General features: G+C 45.1%; 1 protein-coding gene across 3 annotated transcripts; it reads left to right on the forward strand.

The window, feature by feature from the left end:
- Positions 1-671: 671 nt before the first annotated feature.
- On the forward strand, positions 672-17532 carry FSD2 (fibronectin type III and SPRY domain containing 2). Of its 3 annotated transcripts, none has more exons than XM_065847324.2 (13): positions 672-1153; positions 2721-3505; positions 3586-3681; positions 4702-4935; positions 6224-6246; positions 7063-7184; positions 8029-8184; positions 9209-9343; positions 10161-10311; positions 10705-10838; positions 12722-12854; positions 14540-14716; positions 16649-17532. In XM_065847324.2, exons 2-13 carry the CDS (start codon positions 2762-2764, stop codon positions 16899-16901), a joined length of 2358 nt encoding a protein of 785 aa, XP_065703396.2. In that variant the 5' UTR covers positions 672-1153; positions 2721-2761; the 3' UTR covers positions 16902-17532. The 3 variants fall into 3 exon arrangements, with proteins under 3 accessions (XP_065703396.2, XP_065703398.2, XP_065703397.2); XM_065847326.2 differs by having other exon boundaries at positions 672-851; XM_065847325.2 differs by having other exon boundaries at positions 672-839.
- Positions 17533-17751: the final 219 nt, after the last annotated feature.

Raw genomic sequence — 17751 nt, forward strand, 5'->3', positions numbered from 1 at the left:
TATCAGATGAACCACTACTGAGCACAGACTGAAGGGATACATTCCCATGAAAACCCTCCCTAGCTGGGCTGTTGGCCACTTTCTTCACTATAATTAGCTTTCCAGAGGTCTAATATACACATACAGGGTGGGGATGTATGTATATGTAAGTGTATGCAACAGTATGATTTCTGATTTCTTTTCTATATTCTGAATTTTAACATTTTTTCCTAGAACCTGATCTTGATTCTAAGTCAACCCCATAGTAAAGCTGCTGCTAATTTCATAGAGAGGAGGACTTTGCTATTAAACACATGCGAGGACCAGGATACCTCCATTGAACTGTGCAGCCATGCTGTAAGTGTGTGTCCAGCTATTTCAGTTCGTCTGTGCAGGGTGCACATTTGGTGCATTACACACACAATACTCTGCCCAGCACCACAGCCTTGGAAATCCCACCTAGAGTCAATGACTGCACCCCACGGGGTTTATTAATCCCACCTCCGAAAGTGAGAGGGTGCTCTGGCTTTAGTGAGGGCTCCCTATAATTGTTCCAAGTACTTCAGATCCAGGAATCAACCTTCAGATCCTTTTCTCAGTGCATGACATTCATCCTGGTGACACTCAAGCTGCTGAAGGACGGCCAGGGCATGTCTATATTTGTTCCATTGCTCATTGCTGGCATGTCCCTATCCGAGCAAAGAGACCGTCTAGGGTTACGGCAATAAGTCTTCCAACTGCAGTCACGGGAAAGTGGCAGGAATTGCTTTCTTGTGAATTAATTTTTACTAGGGGAAATAAATGTGAAGTTTGATGCCATCTGAGCTATCTGAAGAATTTAGGACGTCTTAAGATAGAAGGCAAGTTTTTAGGTAGTCACATTCTTTGTTATATATTTTCGATAACTGATGGTCACGGACTTAAACATTCTTCACTGTAATTGTATCTGTGCCTGTAAACTGAGCAAACACTGAGCAATCATCTGAAAATCTTATTTAGGCAGCAGGGTTCCAGACGAGCTTAATTATGCTCGTTTTAATTTTTATAATTTAATTTCATTTTGGTAGGAAAAATACTTGTTAATTCACTTTTCTAGTCAGTAGTAGCTTCTGAAGCAAGCCTTATTACAATTATGGGGACAAAAGTCTTTGTGGGAGCCAGACAACATCTTCTGGTATGTGTCCAGACCTTTCCTCTGTTTGATGTGTTAGAATTTGCATGATTTATTTTATCACCTTTAGGATAAATAGTATTTCTGCCTAACTTTAGTGTTTTTGTCGATAGTAAGATATTGCAAGCTGTAGAATCCACACCCGTGTCTGCAATGCCAGACGACAAACGGTGAACTTGTGCGTGTGTTTTCTGACAGATCCAGCAGGCTGGATTGTTTTCCGGCATTGATACAAAACCTGAGTGGGGAGTTTGTTGGCATTTTTCACCAGTTTGAGAAGTTGCTTTCTAATAAGTCACTGACTGTGTTGACTTTGTTAGCTAAGTAGTCCTCAGGAATATGAGTAAAATATTAATGAAATAAATTAGAGGTGATGGCAAGTACTCGCAACTACAAAGACCATAAAAAGCAGCTTGAAAGCAAAGCTTATGTGAAAGCTTCTGCAGAAGCTCTGATAACCTTGATGTCTGACTGATCTTTTGGCTTTTTTTCTATGAGAAAGTGGTTTTAAAGCTTTCCTGTGCTTCACTGAGCTAGGACTAGATGTAACTATGGGTTACTTAATATTCAGCTGAAATCCTTCCATGAACTCTTTTGATTGTAGTAGTAAACTGCTGAGAAAATTGACCTGAGTATTTTTGCAGCTGTGATTTTGTCCGGAGGGCTGCGGGGACGTTTCAGCTCTGGCAAAGCACTGTCCTGTACTGGCATCATTTCGCGTGCTCTTCTCAATGCGGCTGGTTGGAAAGAGTGGGCTTGAGGAGTCAGTGTTAACGTTGCTCTTACACCTTTATTGTTGTCCCACATGTATCTGCTTTATCATACAGCTTTGCATTTCGCATGCACACGCTCTTTTCACACCTGCCACGTTGCACAAAATGGATAAAGGGTGTAAGCTCCAGGTCAGAGGGGACTCTCAATTCAGGGGTCAATGACCTGCCTTTTTTCCTAGTTACTGATGATCTCCATGACAAAGCATACGTCGAACATTTTCCTGCGCTTCATTTAGGTTAAAATATATACTTTTACAGCACCCTAGAACCCTCAAAGGGCAGTATTTTTCCCTGTTTTATAGAAAGGACCCCAGACCTGGACTGAAAATAATCTTAAAAGAAACCTCAAGTGTCGATGTCAAGAATGGCCACTTGAAAAATCCAGGAGAGCAGCTGAAGGATGAGCAGACTTCAGACCAGGCCACCTCCAATGGCACAGAACTGTGCTAGGTGCACCTGAAGCACAGCTGCAGTGTTGAGCTGGGGACAGGACTACTCCACTTTTGGGAAATCAGACATCAGGGTTATAGATGAGACACTCAGAAAGCATAGGATGCCCACCACAGAGAGATCTCTGCTCTGCTTTGCAGGAAAGTGAGAAAAAATCAAGTTTCCTGGGGTTTCCCTTTAGTATCTTCTCTTAGGAAGTGAAGCTGCTGGCTTTGGGCTTTCCTGTGGCTACCTGCAGGCCCTGAGCAGTCCTCAGCCAAACCTATTCCATCTATATATTGTTTAGCAAAAAACCCTCATGCCTGGTATCTAAAGATGTAGCTAAGGATCTTTCTTGTCTGTTACAGGTTTGAGACTTGTCATCTCAAAAGCCTCACTGAGGATACCAATGTCATCCAGATCTGGCAGAGCAAGAGAGTATGAAACTAGTGACCAGTTGCCTGGTCGTTCAGCTTCCCCACCAGCCCCAGAGTTTAGCGAGACTGAGGCTGAAGGCTTGATATTTTATCACATGGATCTTTACGGATCAAAGGAGAGGTTTGATATCTTTCCTGAAGAGCCATCTGGTCAAGTAGACAGATCTCTGGGAGATACCAGAAGGGAATCCACATTGAATAGCGAGAAATTTCAGTGCTCACAAGAAGCTGGATATGACTTGGAAAAGGAGGTTGCAGAGTTGGCGAGGATGTATGGACTTGATGAGGATAGAGAAAAAGAGCTTGAACTTCTTGGAGGACGCCTGGAGACGGTGGAGAGCAAATGGCCACCTGCCCACGCAGAAAAAGCAGGATCGCAGGGCTCTGTACATAGTGCATCAAAAAGCAGCTCTCCAGTGAAAGATCAAAGTCAAACCACAAAGCAACAGGGACTTCCTAGTGAGGCTTCTCAAGATGAAGATCAGAGCAAAGCCAGAGGGGAGGATGAGGCTGAGAGCCGCACATGGTCCAGAGAGGGGCTTAGCAGTGGTGGCATGTCAGATGAGTGGAGCAGTCAGCCTGTCAGTGACGAGGAGGAGGTGGCTGATGTTTTTTGCTGTACCTGCAAGATGCCAATCCGAGCTTTTGACAAACTGTTTGGTGACCACAAGGATCACGAGGTGGCTCAGCTCCCCAGTGCTGTGGAAAGCGAAAAGGTAAGAGTAACACAAGTGTGCTGAAGTGCCTCTAAACCAGCGTTCAGACATGCTAAGAATCACACTGGGTGTTTTGATAGGAGGAGATTCATAAGAATATGTGCAAGTTGGAAGAGCAGATTGCTCAGATGGAAAACTTCGCCAGTCACTTGGAGGAAATCTTCATCACCGTAGAGGTAAGGCATTTTTTCTTGGGCTGTGTGGTTCTGGCATTAGAACAGTTTTGATGGTCATAGTGTTTGGTTGTTAACAAGGTGAGTAATTATGGTAACAGAGCACAGTGTTATCCTGGGGTTTACCTAGACTGAGGTAGTAAGGAAAATTCATCCTAAGGAATTTTTTAAAGTGGGCTTGTAAAACCACATCAAATATTTGCACAGACACTTGCATTCAGAAGTGACCCCTACACAGGTTATCTCAATTTTAAATGGCCAAAGACCTATCATCTAACTACTCCATCCAGAGTGTACCCCTTGTATTCACTTGGTTTCATTCACACGAGTGCCAGATACAGACAAACCCTTGGATCGGCTGCACTGAGCTGCAGCACTTCAGGGCTTGTGCTCCAGCTCACCTGGTGTCAGCTTGGCCACAGGGAAGGGGGCTCAGATGGCAGCAGGTCAAGCTGAAGCAATAACTCAAGGCACCTCCTGGCTTTTCTCTGCTGCATGTGGCACAGAAGGACGTTGGTGCCGGAGCAGTGAGCAGCTGCTGGCAGTAAAGCCTGGCCTGCTCCTTAAATCTTCCTTCCTAACACTTTCTCCAGCAGTGAATGAGGAAACCAGCATTAGCTCCTCAGCTCCCCCAGCACAAATCCATGGATCCCACTGGGTTGCCATGGTTTCTCTCATGGAAGAATGTGCTTGACTGTGGTGGTGGAAACACTTGTGAGATTACAGCTAGGATATATCCGCAGTTGAGCTCCCTGGGCTTAGGTTGGAGACAGTTGACTTGCAGCATTGTTTTTATTATAATTTCTGATGATCTTATTACTCCCGGAACCAAATCCAGCACTCTCTTGTGCCTCAGTGGGGGTGAACGATTAGAATAAACTCCTAAAAAATGCAAATTAGTCAAATTACAGCTTCTGTGCACTGGCATTGCCTCCCTGGCAAGGAGAATTTTAACCAGACCTGAGTGGGATTTTTCTTTGGATCAAGCCTGACACCAAGGAACAAACCCCAAATGCCTTGCAGGAAAACTTTGGAAGGCAGGAGCAGAACTTCGAGGCGCATTACAATGACGCGGTGCAAGTGCTCGCTCAGAAGTACGAAGAACAGCTGGAAGCTCTGGGGGAAGAGAAGAGGCAGAAACTGGAAGCTTTGTATGGGCAGCTGGTCAGTTGTGGGGAACATCTCGACACCTGCAAGGAGCTGACAGACGCAACGCAGGAGCTTTTCCTGGAAAATGACAAAGCCAATTTTATGAAGGTAAAAAGCTTTAACTGGCAAGGCTGTTTCTAAATGCTCTTTGCTGCTTGCAAGTAGTCCCCAGCTGGGAAGTCCCAAGTGGCTTTATTTCTAGAGAGCATTTAGGGTGCTCAGTCCATGGTGCTGTCACTGCTTCAGCTGCCTGGCATGGTGGCATTGACTTATTGGGGCAACACAATGGGGGCAAAATGCAGAAGCAGCAGCAGAAGTTTGTAGCTTAGATGCTCAATGATATATGAGTCTCACTGTGGTTCAGAGAGAAGATATCTCTAAAAAGCTTATCTCAGGCAACTCTGGAAGCACAAAGTGTTCATTGCCTCGTGCAGGCTCAGCACTCTTGCTCTATTCTGGGCTCACAGCAGGCAGGCTGATGCAACCACTTCAGAAGATGTTTCTTTTTCTTCTTCATTTTATTGAAAACTTGAGTTGAACGGGAGGCTCCAAACTGAATACATCAGGAGCTCCTGCAAAGTGATGGATGAATCCCATTGTTGAGGAGGTGTCGAGAAATTATTTTGCTTTAGCAAGCAGAAAAATAATTAGAAAAAAAAAAAAAAAGAGAGAATTTTCCCTGCTGATGAGTGATTGCTCTAATCTGAGCTGTCCTGTGACTCAGGTGGGTGGGAGCATTTCTATAGCACAGCCACAGGAACTTCTGAACCGGACAGTGAGCAAATCTCCTAACACCTCCAGCCTGCTCCAGTGGATCAGCTTGCTGTGTCACTACAACCTGTTGAGTTCTTGGCATGAGCTGACTTTCCCATTCCTCTGCCTCTCTGAAATAACCTTATTTTCTCCTTAGCTCACAAACAGTTATACATCACACCTAGAAACCATTATTCACCATGTCAATAGCTCTTGGTCATGAGCCCTTGGCTGCCTACATTTCTCCAGGGACTGTCTTGCAGTGACATGCACGGCTCAGGCTCCCTCCAATGCAGATCATTTCACTAAGTTATTTTCCCCAGCTGCTGTTGGTTTTTGTTTGTGAAGGATCTGTTGGCACTTTGGACACTTAAGGGAGGATACAGTCTGGAGTCTGGATGGGCAGACACTGGTCACTGCCTGATACTGCACATTATCTCACTGTAAATTCAGCCAAGCTCTGTCCCTTTGAATGGACAGTTAGGGACGGCTTTGTTCCTAGAGCTGGGCGAGAAACAATTAGCTCACTCTGAGGACTGCATTTGGGACAATTCATGTAAGACAGGTCAACAGCTTAATGTAGACTAATGCAGAAAATGTCTCTTTTCTGTCTTTTAACACTCTCTCTTTTTTTTTCCTACAGGCAGCAGTAACCATGGTTGACAGGTAGTATCATAGTCTGCGATGTTGTGTCACATTCCTTCCTGATAATTGGGCCTGTTATTGGGGACACTTGCATCTTCTGGACTGTTCAAGCACACAAATGTTATCTAAGCTACTAGAGCTATTGAAATCTTCAGTATTTCTGGTTCAAACTACAGCAGAAAAAGTTGCTCCAAGAAATTTAACGCTCAAAACTAGTTTTGAGCCAATTTCGAAAAACCCAAAGGGACAGTTAGAGCCTGAGTAAATCACTGTTTTCAGCTTGGTCATAAGGAACTAATTTCAGTGACTGAGAAACAGGATTGCTAAAGATCATGAAAGAAATGCTCTGGATATAAATCTGCCTAAAACTGAGCTCCCTAAATAGATTAGTAACAGGCCTACTCCTGCATTAGTATAGATGAGTAGAAAGTCAAGCTGTGGGAGCTCAAAACAGATACTGAAAGATCTTAGAGGAGCTGGAAGAAATCTTGAGGCACACTAAATCAATTCCAAAAATATGCACTGAAATTGACTGCCATCATTTACGAAAACACAGAGAAAAGAGACCCCTTTGCTTCAGTTTCACAACATCTAGTAGCACGAGGTCCTAAATTAGTGTCAGAAATTCTAAATAATGAAAGCGCTGGAGCTAATAGCTAATAGCTAATAGCCCCCGTCCCGTCAGCATCCAGCTCCCCCTGGCATCCTGAGTACTGATCGTTATTTTAAGCAAGCAGGTGTTATTTTAGAGTTCGATGTTCTTTTCCTCTTACCATCAGGTATCATAGAAACCCAACACGATGGTACTTCCAGTTAGTCTTTTCTTTTTTATTACAGGCTGGAAGAATTCTTAAAGAAAGAAGTGCACTTAGAGCTTTCAACACTGCCAGACTTTGAAGAGCGGGTCATAGATTTCACTGAAGTTGAACAACTAATGAACTCCATTAATGCTATTCCAGGTACTCTTCCTATCCAATCAGTATTTCATTTACATTTCATTAAGGATATGTGTTAAACAGAGGTTCATTACTTGTTCTAAAGGAGAACTGCAAAGGCAGAATTAGCTTCTCCTTAGTTTTCCCTCCAGATCTTTTTGATTGTCTAGACATACACAGACACTGGAAGCTGGTTTTGATTTTTTGTTTTCATTTGTTGTCAGTATAAAATCACCAGAACTGCCAAGTTCGTCTTCCTTGCTTTTCTGGATGATTTCCTAGCATATTCACAAAGATTTCCCCCTTCTGTTGAGGGGTCAGGCATCCTTAGTTGGTGATAACTTGTCTTACCTTGTGGTTGCTTGAACAAAGGTAGAGAGGGACACCAGACTGCTTTAAACAACCTCTAAGCACAGCTTCTCTTGATAACCAGATTTCAGTAGCTTGTTACTCTACTATTTAGCAAACGTGTTTCCTATTACACACAGGAAACAGAGCAAAACCCAAACAAATATATAATAATTAGAAAAATCAAGATATTACAGATTTAAAATCTTTTCTGGCACACCACAAATGGTCAGAAAGAACAATATGCATTTTTCTATGCCCATGCATTGTGTTTTCTTCAAGTAAAACATCATTTGCCTGTTCTGCGATTTGAAGCAAGACTAGTTTATACACCAGTGACTTGATTATTGTCTGCAACTATTTACAGGGCCAGCTCCTAACTTTTCTCCACATGAGGGGAATATGACTCTACTCAATGGCTAGGCTTTGTGTAACCAGCTTTGTGAGGGGCGAGCTGTTTGCCTGGGAACAACATACCATGCTTATACATTCAAAAACTGACCTGCTTTCCCCTCCGCAGCTCCTTGTGCCCCTGTTATCAATCCCCAGGCTCCCAATACAGCGACTGGCACCTCACTGAGAGTTTGCTGGGGCCTCTTCTCAGATGACACCGTTGAGTGCTACCAGCTGTGCTATAAACCAGTGAGCACTGAGAGCCACAGTGATGAACAAGCAGGTAGGGAGACCTGGACCCAAAGGACATCATAGCTCCCAGTGGCAAAACCAGCTGGTTCCAAAGTGCCTTGACTTGCTGCGGCAACCAGTGCACCTTTTATGCACTCTCTGCTGCCCAAGCTGTCCTATCGGCCACCATGTTTCATGGTTCTGGCTTTGTCACTCTTCCCCTGCCAAGCTGCTGTTGCAGTGGAGCCCATCACAGGAGCACAGACAGGATGGGGCAGCAACTGGGAGAGTGGGAAGGGGACAGTGGATGGAGTCAGGTCTCAACAGCAGCATTTCCTCTCCTGCGGGTGGGCACTGTGGTAGACACATGTGCTGCATCCACTGCAAGGCACAGTATTTTTAGAGAGCAAATCATCACGCCCACTGAAACCCCCACAGTCATCTTACAGTTTATCTCTGCGCTAATAATAGGCTGTAACTCCCCATCACCCACATGCACTAAAAAAGAACCACAGAACCATCCCAAAATGTCCCAGCCTTGTGACAAAACTGCCTTTGCTAATAATATTCTTGCAGAACCTTTTACTGAAAACACCCAGTCACTTCTCCAGCAAAGGTGGAAGCCAGTAGAATACCAAGTTTAGAAAGAAAAGCAGAACCTGTCCAAATTTTATAAGATGAAAAATGAGAAAGGAGTAGTGAAATAGCTCCAGCTCTTTTCCCACTGTTGGGATGAGCTGACCAGACAGCATCTCAAGAGTGGGAACACGCAGAGCCTATTTAGAAAAAACAAACAGGTGGGTGGGTGACCTTTCCTTTTGTTCTGGTTTTTGTTGTTGTTGTTTTTTCCCTCTGAGTGATGTAGCTCCTTCCAAAGCTGATGCATTATCTGATTTATGCCTCCTTAGAGGAAGGCATGGTGAAACAGCCTGACAGCTAATCAAAGGGTATGGAGCTCAAAGAGCTCTTCTCAGCACACAAAACAATGCACCTCAAGTCCATTATCTGAGGCAGCTTTGGGGAAGGGTGGGTACCTGTGTAACGGCGCTCTAAATACTTTGTTTTTTTCATTTCAGAGCATACCTTAAAAGTCAAAGAAACATACTGCACCATTACTAATCTGTTGCCAAATACACAATATGAATTTTGGGTCAGTGCTGTAAATGTCTCCGGTATCAGCCCACCAAGTGAAAGAGCAGTTTATGTCACAGGTAAAAATTTATTCATATGACTATGTGATGTTCATAGTGAAATTCACAGTCATCTCTGAATTTTATGCCAGCAATGCTTGCTGGGCACTTTGTTTCTTCTGATGTAAGTCTGCTGACTGCATGGGAATTTCCTACTTTTATTTGAAGACCCTATCAGGCCAACTGTCCCTGTTTTAAAGTTCAAGAAACAGAAGCACAGAGACAAGGTAACCTATTTAAATGTAAGTGTGTAGGAGAGCTGGAAAGAAGGCTCAAGTCTCCCGGTTCTGGCAGATGGACCCGTTTTATTTGCCTGTGTATATTTTGTGGATTCACCTGCCATGCTGCCCTTTGTAACCGCAGTTCACTCAAGCACCTTTTGATGAGCGTGGCTTGTCTTGAGTAATTCTTTCCAATAGTTGAACTGCAGCTTATAAACCCTGGTTCTCTTTTGTGAAATCCTGACACCAAATTGAATAAGTCAGAGTGAGATCTTCAAGCACTTATTCCAGATGTCTTTGGCATCTTAAAGCAGAGAAAAGCTGCACCTTTACGACAAAGATAAAACCAATGATAGAAAGAAAATGGTTGTGTAATCAGTCTTTATCTATGTTACTTCTCTGATTAATTCTCTTGGGACCTTTGTAGTCCAAATTAAGTCTTTGAATAGTACTGTTAATCACCTTGCCTGCTCTTTATTTTCCATTGGGGAAGTAAGTTTCTATAACTATATAGTATTAGTAAACAACTTTGTTCTACTTTTTAAGTCTTCCAAGCACATTTGTTGCAAACATTTCCAAGCAACAACTTAAAATTGTTCTTTTGCCTACTTTTTTAGCTCCTTCACCACCTACCATAAAGACTAAAAAGATCCGAAGCTGTGAAAATGCAGCACTGGTGTGCTGGGAATCTAGAGACATTAACCCTGTCGATTCCTACACAGTTGAACTGTCCAAGCTGACAGATGAAGAAAATGGTGAAATTACTGAGTGAGTCACTTTTCTATCAAGTCCACGACCTGTAGAGATAAAACTGTTTCAAGCCATGTGGCATCAGATAGCACTAAGAAAGGACCCGTGACCCTTTGGTCAATTCACGTTTATAAACATTCCTGTCATTATAGAAAAATTAATTGTACAAATGTTAATTGAAAATGACTATAAGGGGTATGGGAAAAGGGTAGGAGCAAATGGAAAAATCTACATAGTCTGTCGGAAATTGTCTCTCCCTGCCACTACTGGCAGCTGTACAAGGTAAAGCGGTGTTGATGTGTTACAGGAGAAGATGATAATGTAATTTCTTCTTTGTTGTTCAGAAAAATAATCTCAAAGGCCTTCCTTTGTTCTCTTCCCTATCATTTTCCATTGATTTATTTCCTGTAGATCTATTGTTGGGATTCCTAACTGTGAAGTCCTAATTCACCTTCAGCCAACACAAAGCTATCGCATCTGTGTTAGAGCCCTAAACCTGGGTGGTTCCAGCGAAAGGAGTGAACCTGTCCTGATACACACCACAGGTACTGTGCAGTTGGAACAACTCCAGCCGCCTGTTGCAGCATCTGTTATCTCAACAGAACCATTCCTGCTGCTTTCAGTGGCCTCTGCATCAGGCCCTCATCTCTTACCTCTAATTACACACCTGGTAACCTTTTACGAATGGAAAAAACACTTTTTGTAACAATAAGTGCCTTGCTTTAGCTCTGTAATTCAAAATTATTTCTGCCCAGTACATTTGATACTTGAAAGCTACTAATTTCTAAACATTTAAAAAGACTAGATCAACCCAACACCCCCAGATGTTGACAGCTTGCCAAGTACTGACACACCAGTGAAGAAAGCTATAGAGTGATTGTACTTCAGAGATTACCTTATAATGCTGCTGCTGCTGGAATGGGTGGTTGAGACCATCAGTCAGCACTTTCCAGAGTCATTTGGATATGTAAAATCTTCCTGTGTAGATATCAGAATGTCTCCAGCTTGGCTGGGAAGCTCCGAGGGCTGGTTCCCTTTATGCATCAGGAAAAAGGCAGTCCAGCTTTCAGCTGGAAGCTTTGCTTTCGGTAACTGACACAGCATTATCACCTCTGCTCTCAGAGCCACACTGGGCAAGGATTAACCTTCTCCCCCAAAGAGGAGATGAACCCTTTCCCCCCCTGACCACCTCATCAAAGCTCTGTTTAATGACACACATAGGTAGACACCTGTTTTCATTTTCACCACTGCTATAACAATGCTGCAACGTGACTGGGGTGTCTCAAACCCCCCCCATCACTCACGCCATACCTGTGTCTCTTCTGCACTTTCCTTCTGTGAGAGAGATTTGCAAATTTGCTTATTCAGCAAACTGACCACACAGCCATTAATCTGCTGAAGACGTTTCAGTGAGAAACCTGCCTGCTACACATCGGTGACACCACACAAATAGTCATTCTTGAATCCCTGGAGACGAAGACTGTGATTGCATGTGTGTATTTTAGGTACTTAAATCAAACTCAATATTAGAAATTGCCAATTCCACTTGCACAGCATGTGTTTGTTTTCAGCAGCACGTACCTGTAATGGCCCTGTCATTGTTTGTATTGTATTTGCATTGAAGTAACTTGCATTTTGATTATAATGATTTCATTTGGGATTAGCATGGAGAGATTTATCTTCTCTGAGTCTACATTATGCAAACGGCTGATGCAAATGGGTCTGTCAGCTGCAAGCGCTCACCTCCAACACTGGGAATGACCTTTGGTTCTTCCTTACTGGGGTGGATACACAAACACCAACTACAAACAGCAGCTGTGACGCACAGGGCTGCTCCTCAGAGCACAGCGCGTCAGATCTGCTCTGTGAAGGCTCCGAAGGGAGAAAGGCAGAAGTGCTTTTATCCTGGGCTGGCTTGGCCGATTTACTTCTCTGAGGGCTGATGCTGCGTGTGGCACCTTTGTAGAGATCCCTTCTCTTCAAACTGTGTCCAGCACTTATGTGGAAGAGGCCACAGGGATGCCTTTAAGCCCCCTTCTCCTTGCAGTGATTAAAAATAGATTGCTTCAGCTCTGAGGAAGAGGACCTGAAACCGGACAGTCCATTGCAGGGAGGGTCCTCCATCATTGCATAGCTGCTTCCTGCACAACACCTGCAGCTTTGAGCCCTGGCTGGGTTTAAAACCAGGTTAATGCCCCTTTTCTGCTTTTCACAAGGCTGTAACTAAACCGAGTTAAAGCTGCAAAACACCCATTTATTTGGAAAACTCAAAATGGACAACACTGTCCTGTCAGCCTCAGCCACAGACTCCTTCCAGAGCACTGGTTCAGCTTTTTGTGGATCCAAACATTTCACCACACCCTTGCTGCAAACCCTAATGCGTTCAGTTGTTGCTGGAGTTACCCTCAGGCACTCTCCTCTCTTGCAGGCACCTACTTCTGCCTTAACGAGGACACAGCCCATCCTTTACTGGCAATTCTAGATGATGGATTTACAATTGCGTGCGATGAACTGGAAAACCCGGAGTGTGATCTGCCTGTCTATGATAACAGCTTTACAAGGTATACACAAGAATTTCAATTGCAACTAACGCATGTGGTTTGTGGCTGCTTTGCCCACAAAACACTCCTACCTTGAATTTAAATCCACCAAAAAGGTTTATGGGTGTTGCAGCTTGTCTCACTTTCAAGCCAGGCACCACCTGAGTTAAACTTCCAGACTGCACTTGTGTGTATAACGTATAGTGTTTTTTTCATAAGTGACTGTGGTTGTCTTCAGTTTTAGACAACTGCAAACATCTTTGTCGGTCCTTTTAAAATGTGGATTACTCATCTTTTAGAAAATCACTTGGAAGTTAATGCGAGTTCATAAAGAGGATTACAGATACAGCCAGCACAACTACACGCCAGCCTGCTTACACGTTGGGCACCTTGAGCTAAGTCTGAACAGGTATTTAAGTGCCAAAGCAAATGCTAAGGAAACGAGAGGGATCTGAATACTTACATCTTGCTGAAAGATCTAGCTGATGCTATTTGGGCCTACAGATTTTACTTTCAAAAACCAATTAGGCCCTTTGCCATTGAAATGAGAGACTTATCTTGCTGAAAGGCACGTTTCCAGTCAGAACCACGGAAACAATATGTAACCAGGACCGGCATCTGCAGACACAGGATAATACAAGCTCACATCTTAGTCCCTCCATGGAGATGTAGCGTTACTAGAGAGCTTGGTGGAAAAGAGCCAGGAGAGAGATGATTCTCTTCATTAAAGTCATCATGATAAGCCTAAATGGGATTTCATCCCACTTCCACAGGGTGCTTTTATGTTTCACATAAACAGCCAAAGCTGGCACTTGCCTCGTTCTGAACTCAGGCTGAATTTTTGATGCCACTGTGAACTTTCAGAAGCCTCTTTCACGCCAAGATACCCCAGAAAATTTAAAAAGCTCCCAAGCTGCAATGACTAACGCTTGCACTACAAGGAAATTACATCACAAACTGTTATTTCTGAGGTGTGATCCCCGAAAGGCTGATGTGTTTCCTAACCACAGCAGCTCCTATGGTCTGACTCAGGTTTGCCTTGGTGGCTTTGCAACTCTCATTACTATGGCAGTATTTCGTTCACAGAGGTTTACCCATCCATTTCACATCATTCCTTTTCCTTCTCAAGCTGTAGCAACACGGCCTCTTCACAGCCGATTTCAGCAGCCTTTAAGCTATTCCCAAGACATCTACATGCACTTGCAATGAACTGTACACTTGCTTGAAGTGATTGCTGCTGAGGTGGCACAGAGTACAGCTGTCTTACTGTGCATGTTCAGTTCCTGATGGTGAGCGACATTTAAGGCCTTGGGCTGTTTGGGAAGAAAACAGAAAATCTGCTGCCTTTTCCTGCTGCTATATTGGGGTTCACCAGAGCACTCTTTTCTAGCAAGTAATAACTTCCCCAGAAAACCCAGGCAGCACAGGATGCTGTTCACCCTATTGCTGAAAGTGCCCGTGCCACTCATTTGTACACACCTACCCACACAGTGGGTGTCACAAAGCAACTCGCAGGTTCTGTGTCAGGTCCTCAGCATGTGGACTTCGCTGTAGTCAAAAATCCATGCTGCGCTGCTACGGAAACAGCAGAAGCGGCTTTTGTTTATTGATGTGTAATGTCCAGGTACGTAATGTACCTAAACATTGTAAATAGCATCGGAGAGAGTCCCTGCCAAAGCACATGTTCCTGTCTCTGTCTCCCACAGATGCATTGGGATCCTGGGCAGTCTGATCCCATTTCCAGGAAAGCATTACTGGGAGGTGGAAGTTGAGGAAGACACAGAGTACAGAATCGGCGTGGCTTTTGAAAACACTCCGAGACACGGTTATCTGGGGGCAAATAACTCATCCTGGTGCATGAGGCACATCATCACGCCATCGAGGTAAGGGCTGTGGGGCTACAGGTCTCCTACAGGAACACCTCCTGCGTCTACACCTGCAGGCAGAGAGCTCCTATTTACAGGGGTCAGGCAGAGATTTTATATCAAAGCCCAGACCAAGCACTTAACCAGGGGCCTCTGACATTCCACCACTGGCACCATGAACTGGTGTTGAATGGATACCAGAACCTTTAAGCGAATCCTCCTGCTTAATGACATTCTTGCATTGAGATAGACAGTCCCTGGAACAAATCTCAATAAAATCTGCATTACTGTAGCTGTAAAGGGCTTGTTTTAGGTCACTGAACCCCTAGAAACTATGTATCTGGCTAAACCCTGTTTTATGCAACTGTTCTTGATGTCTCTCCTACCTGTGGAAGTACCTAACAGGCATACTCACGCAGAAATGCCAACTGCCCTTATGGCTCAGCTGAACCTGCTGGCTCTCCCCAAGCACCATGTTAGCATTACTGCCTCTGACTCCCATGGGATTCGACACCCTGTGTAGCACCGAGGAGCAAGAAACAAGTCACACCCCCACGCATCCCCGAGTGTTATCAGAACACCTCCCCGCTCAGCCTGCAAGAGCTACCAGGGTGCTGCTGGGTCCCCTTGCACAGGAGCTGGGATGTCACCCGAGTGTCCCCAGCACCCACAGCTAGTAAATGGCAGGGATGGCAGAGCATGGCCCCAGTCTGCCTGTCCTCTGCCTGCTGCTACACAGGGAGCGTCCAGATGCAGCTCAGCTGGCTGGAGCACATGGTCCTCCCCAGGTACCTGCTGCAGAGCCGGAGTCCTCAGCAGTGCTGGTGTTCTCCTCCCACACTGCAAGAAACACTGCTTAATGAGGGAAACAAAACCCACTAAAGCTAATGACTCTCCTATACACTGCAGGCAGGCTAATTAGATTTCCTTGCTACGTTGAGCTAAGAGGTACATTGAGGTTTGTTCTCATTCTTCTGGAGCAATGAGCAGGGACTTGAGAGAGATAAGGGAGCTGGGCCATTGCTCAGCTTGAGTCACTGTCATCACCATTTCTGCAGGGAAATTTCCTCAGGTTTGAGCATTGTGGGTGGAGGAGGTGGTTAGTGAAGAAGTTGGCCCCTATGAAATGCCAGTTACCTCATTTCAGCTGAATAAATCGTCTCATTTCTGCTCAGAAAGGCACATGTTCCCATTGAAGTCTTGTATTTTCAGTTGCAGCGTGCCACACTAGGGAGAGCTGTTTGCATAACTGTTAAAGGACCCCAGCATTACCTGAACAGTGCCTACGTGGGGAAGAAGAGGGCTACCCTGACAAAGCTGGTTACATACAGAGCATCTTCCTGGCCTCCAACAGTTCAGTAGTGCAGGAACCACAAAAGACATCACCCTCTAGTAGATGAGCATGAGGACTGGAACTCCCCCATCGAAACCCGCCTGACTGAGCAGGGAGGTCTTGTAGGAAAAGCAGCCAGGCATGTCATTTGGAGACTGGGGTTTGAAAAATTACGTTCAATAGTGCAGAGGATGCTGAGCCACACTCCTCAGGGAGCAAGTGGGCAGCGTGGCAGGGCCTGTAAGGACAGGATTGAATCATCGCGCCAGCTCGCTCCCCGGCAGTGCCCACAGCTCTCCAGGGGCGAGGCCAAGCGGACGCCAAGCGCTGTTGTGGGGCAACCTGATGCAGCACAGCTCCAGTGGCAGGGAGCAGGTTGACAGAATGGCCCTGCTGCTGAGACATGCAAAAAATGCACATTCCCATGTTGTGCTCTGACCTCCTCCATCTCTACAGGCAAAGGGGGTGGGTCTGGGACAGTGACCACAGGGCACACAGGAGGGGTGGGACTGTGAAGCAAGAAGCTCACCCTGGAACGTACCTACATGCAAAAAGTGCTTCCCTTCGAAAGCAGCCAGGGTTCCCTCAGGTGTTTTGTCTGTCCTTCTTGCCTACAGGCACAAGTACGAATTTCTGCACAGCGGGATGACACCAGACATCAGAATTACTGTCCCACCCAAAAGGATTGGCATCCTGCTGGACTACAAGAACTGCAAACTGTCATTTTTCAATGCGGATATTGCCCAGCACCTTTACACATTCAGCTCACAGTTCCAGCATTACGTCCACCCCTGCTTTGCTTTGGAAACACCTGGTATCTTACGGATACATACTGGAATCGCAACACCCCCGTGGACTGCCCTCCCATAACCTGTGTTCTCCAGCTACCACATCTACGTGTAACTGCTGAGCAATGCCCTCTTCAGCACTTACTGCTCCATCACACTCCCTACAAACCAGAGAGCAAAGCAACCCTGACCCAAACCAGCTGCCAGGCCTGAGCCCTTACAACAGTCTCTGTTCTCTGAGGTGGGATCTTAGCAGAAAACCATCACAGTCACAAGATTCATCACCATCCCAGAATTCTCCAGTTAGAAATGGACAGCATCCTTCTCAGAGGTGACACTGTCACCAAGCAGCAGTGGCAGCTGGATCACTGGTTCCCCCAGTACCCATTTGGTACCTAGGAAACTCCTCTGTTCCAGAGCAATCACTGATTCCACTCTTGCGTCTGCTGAAGAGCTAAAAACTGAAAGAAAAACAAAACCAGCAAAAGGCGTAATCACTGCACAGCCGCCAGACAGAGCTGAAAACACTCCAACCATGAAGCTGATCTCACGATCAAGTATTCTTGTCGCTACATGAAGTCTGTGACACAAGATAATCAAACACGCCTCCCTTGTGAGTGAACTGCGAGTGCCTACCATACACAGTGAGGCTTTTTGAAATGCCTAAGCGTGCGCTGTAGTCTCACATATTAAAAAGACATTTTTACATAATACCCATGCTTCTCATTCATTCATCCAAGGAAAAAAAAAACCAACCCAAACCAACAAAAAACAAACAAGAGGCCTTGCGCGGGGCTTGACTGCCCCTATAGAGAAACCTAAAGCGGAGGGTACCCTCCACTTGGGTATATCCTCCATACTCACAAATCCGTTCTCCCCTCGGCACTCCAGAATTTGCACCCTGACGCTCCGGGTGCCCCGTGAAGGCTGAA

This window comes from Patagioenas fasciata, chromosome 12 (assembly GCF_037038585.1).
Source record: "Patagioenas fasciata isolate bPatFas1 chromosome 12, bPatFas1.hap1, whole genome shotgun sequence".
Taxonomy (NCBI): domain Eukaryota; kingdom Metazoa; phylum Chordata; class Aves; order Columbiformes; family Columbidae; genus Patagioenas; species Patagioenas fasciata.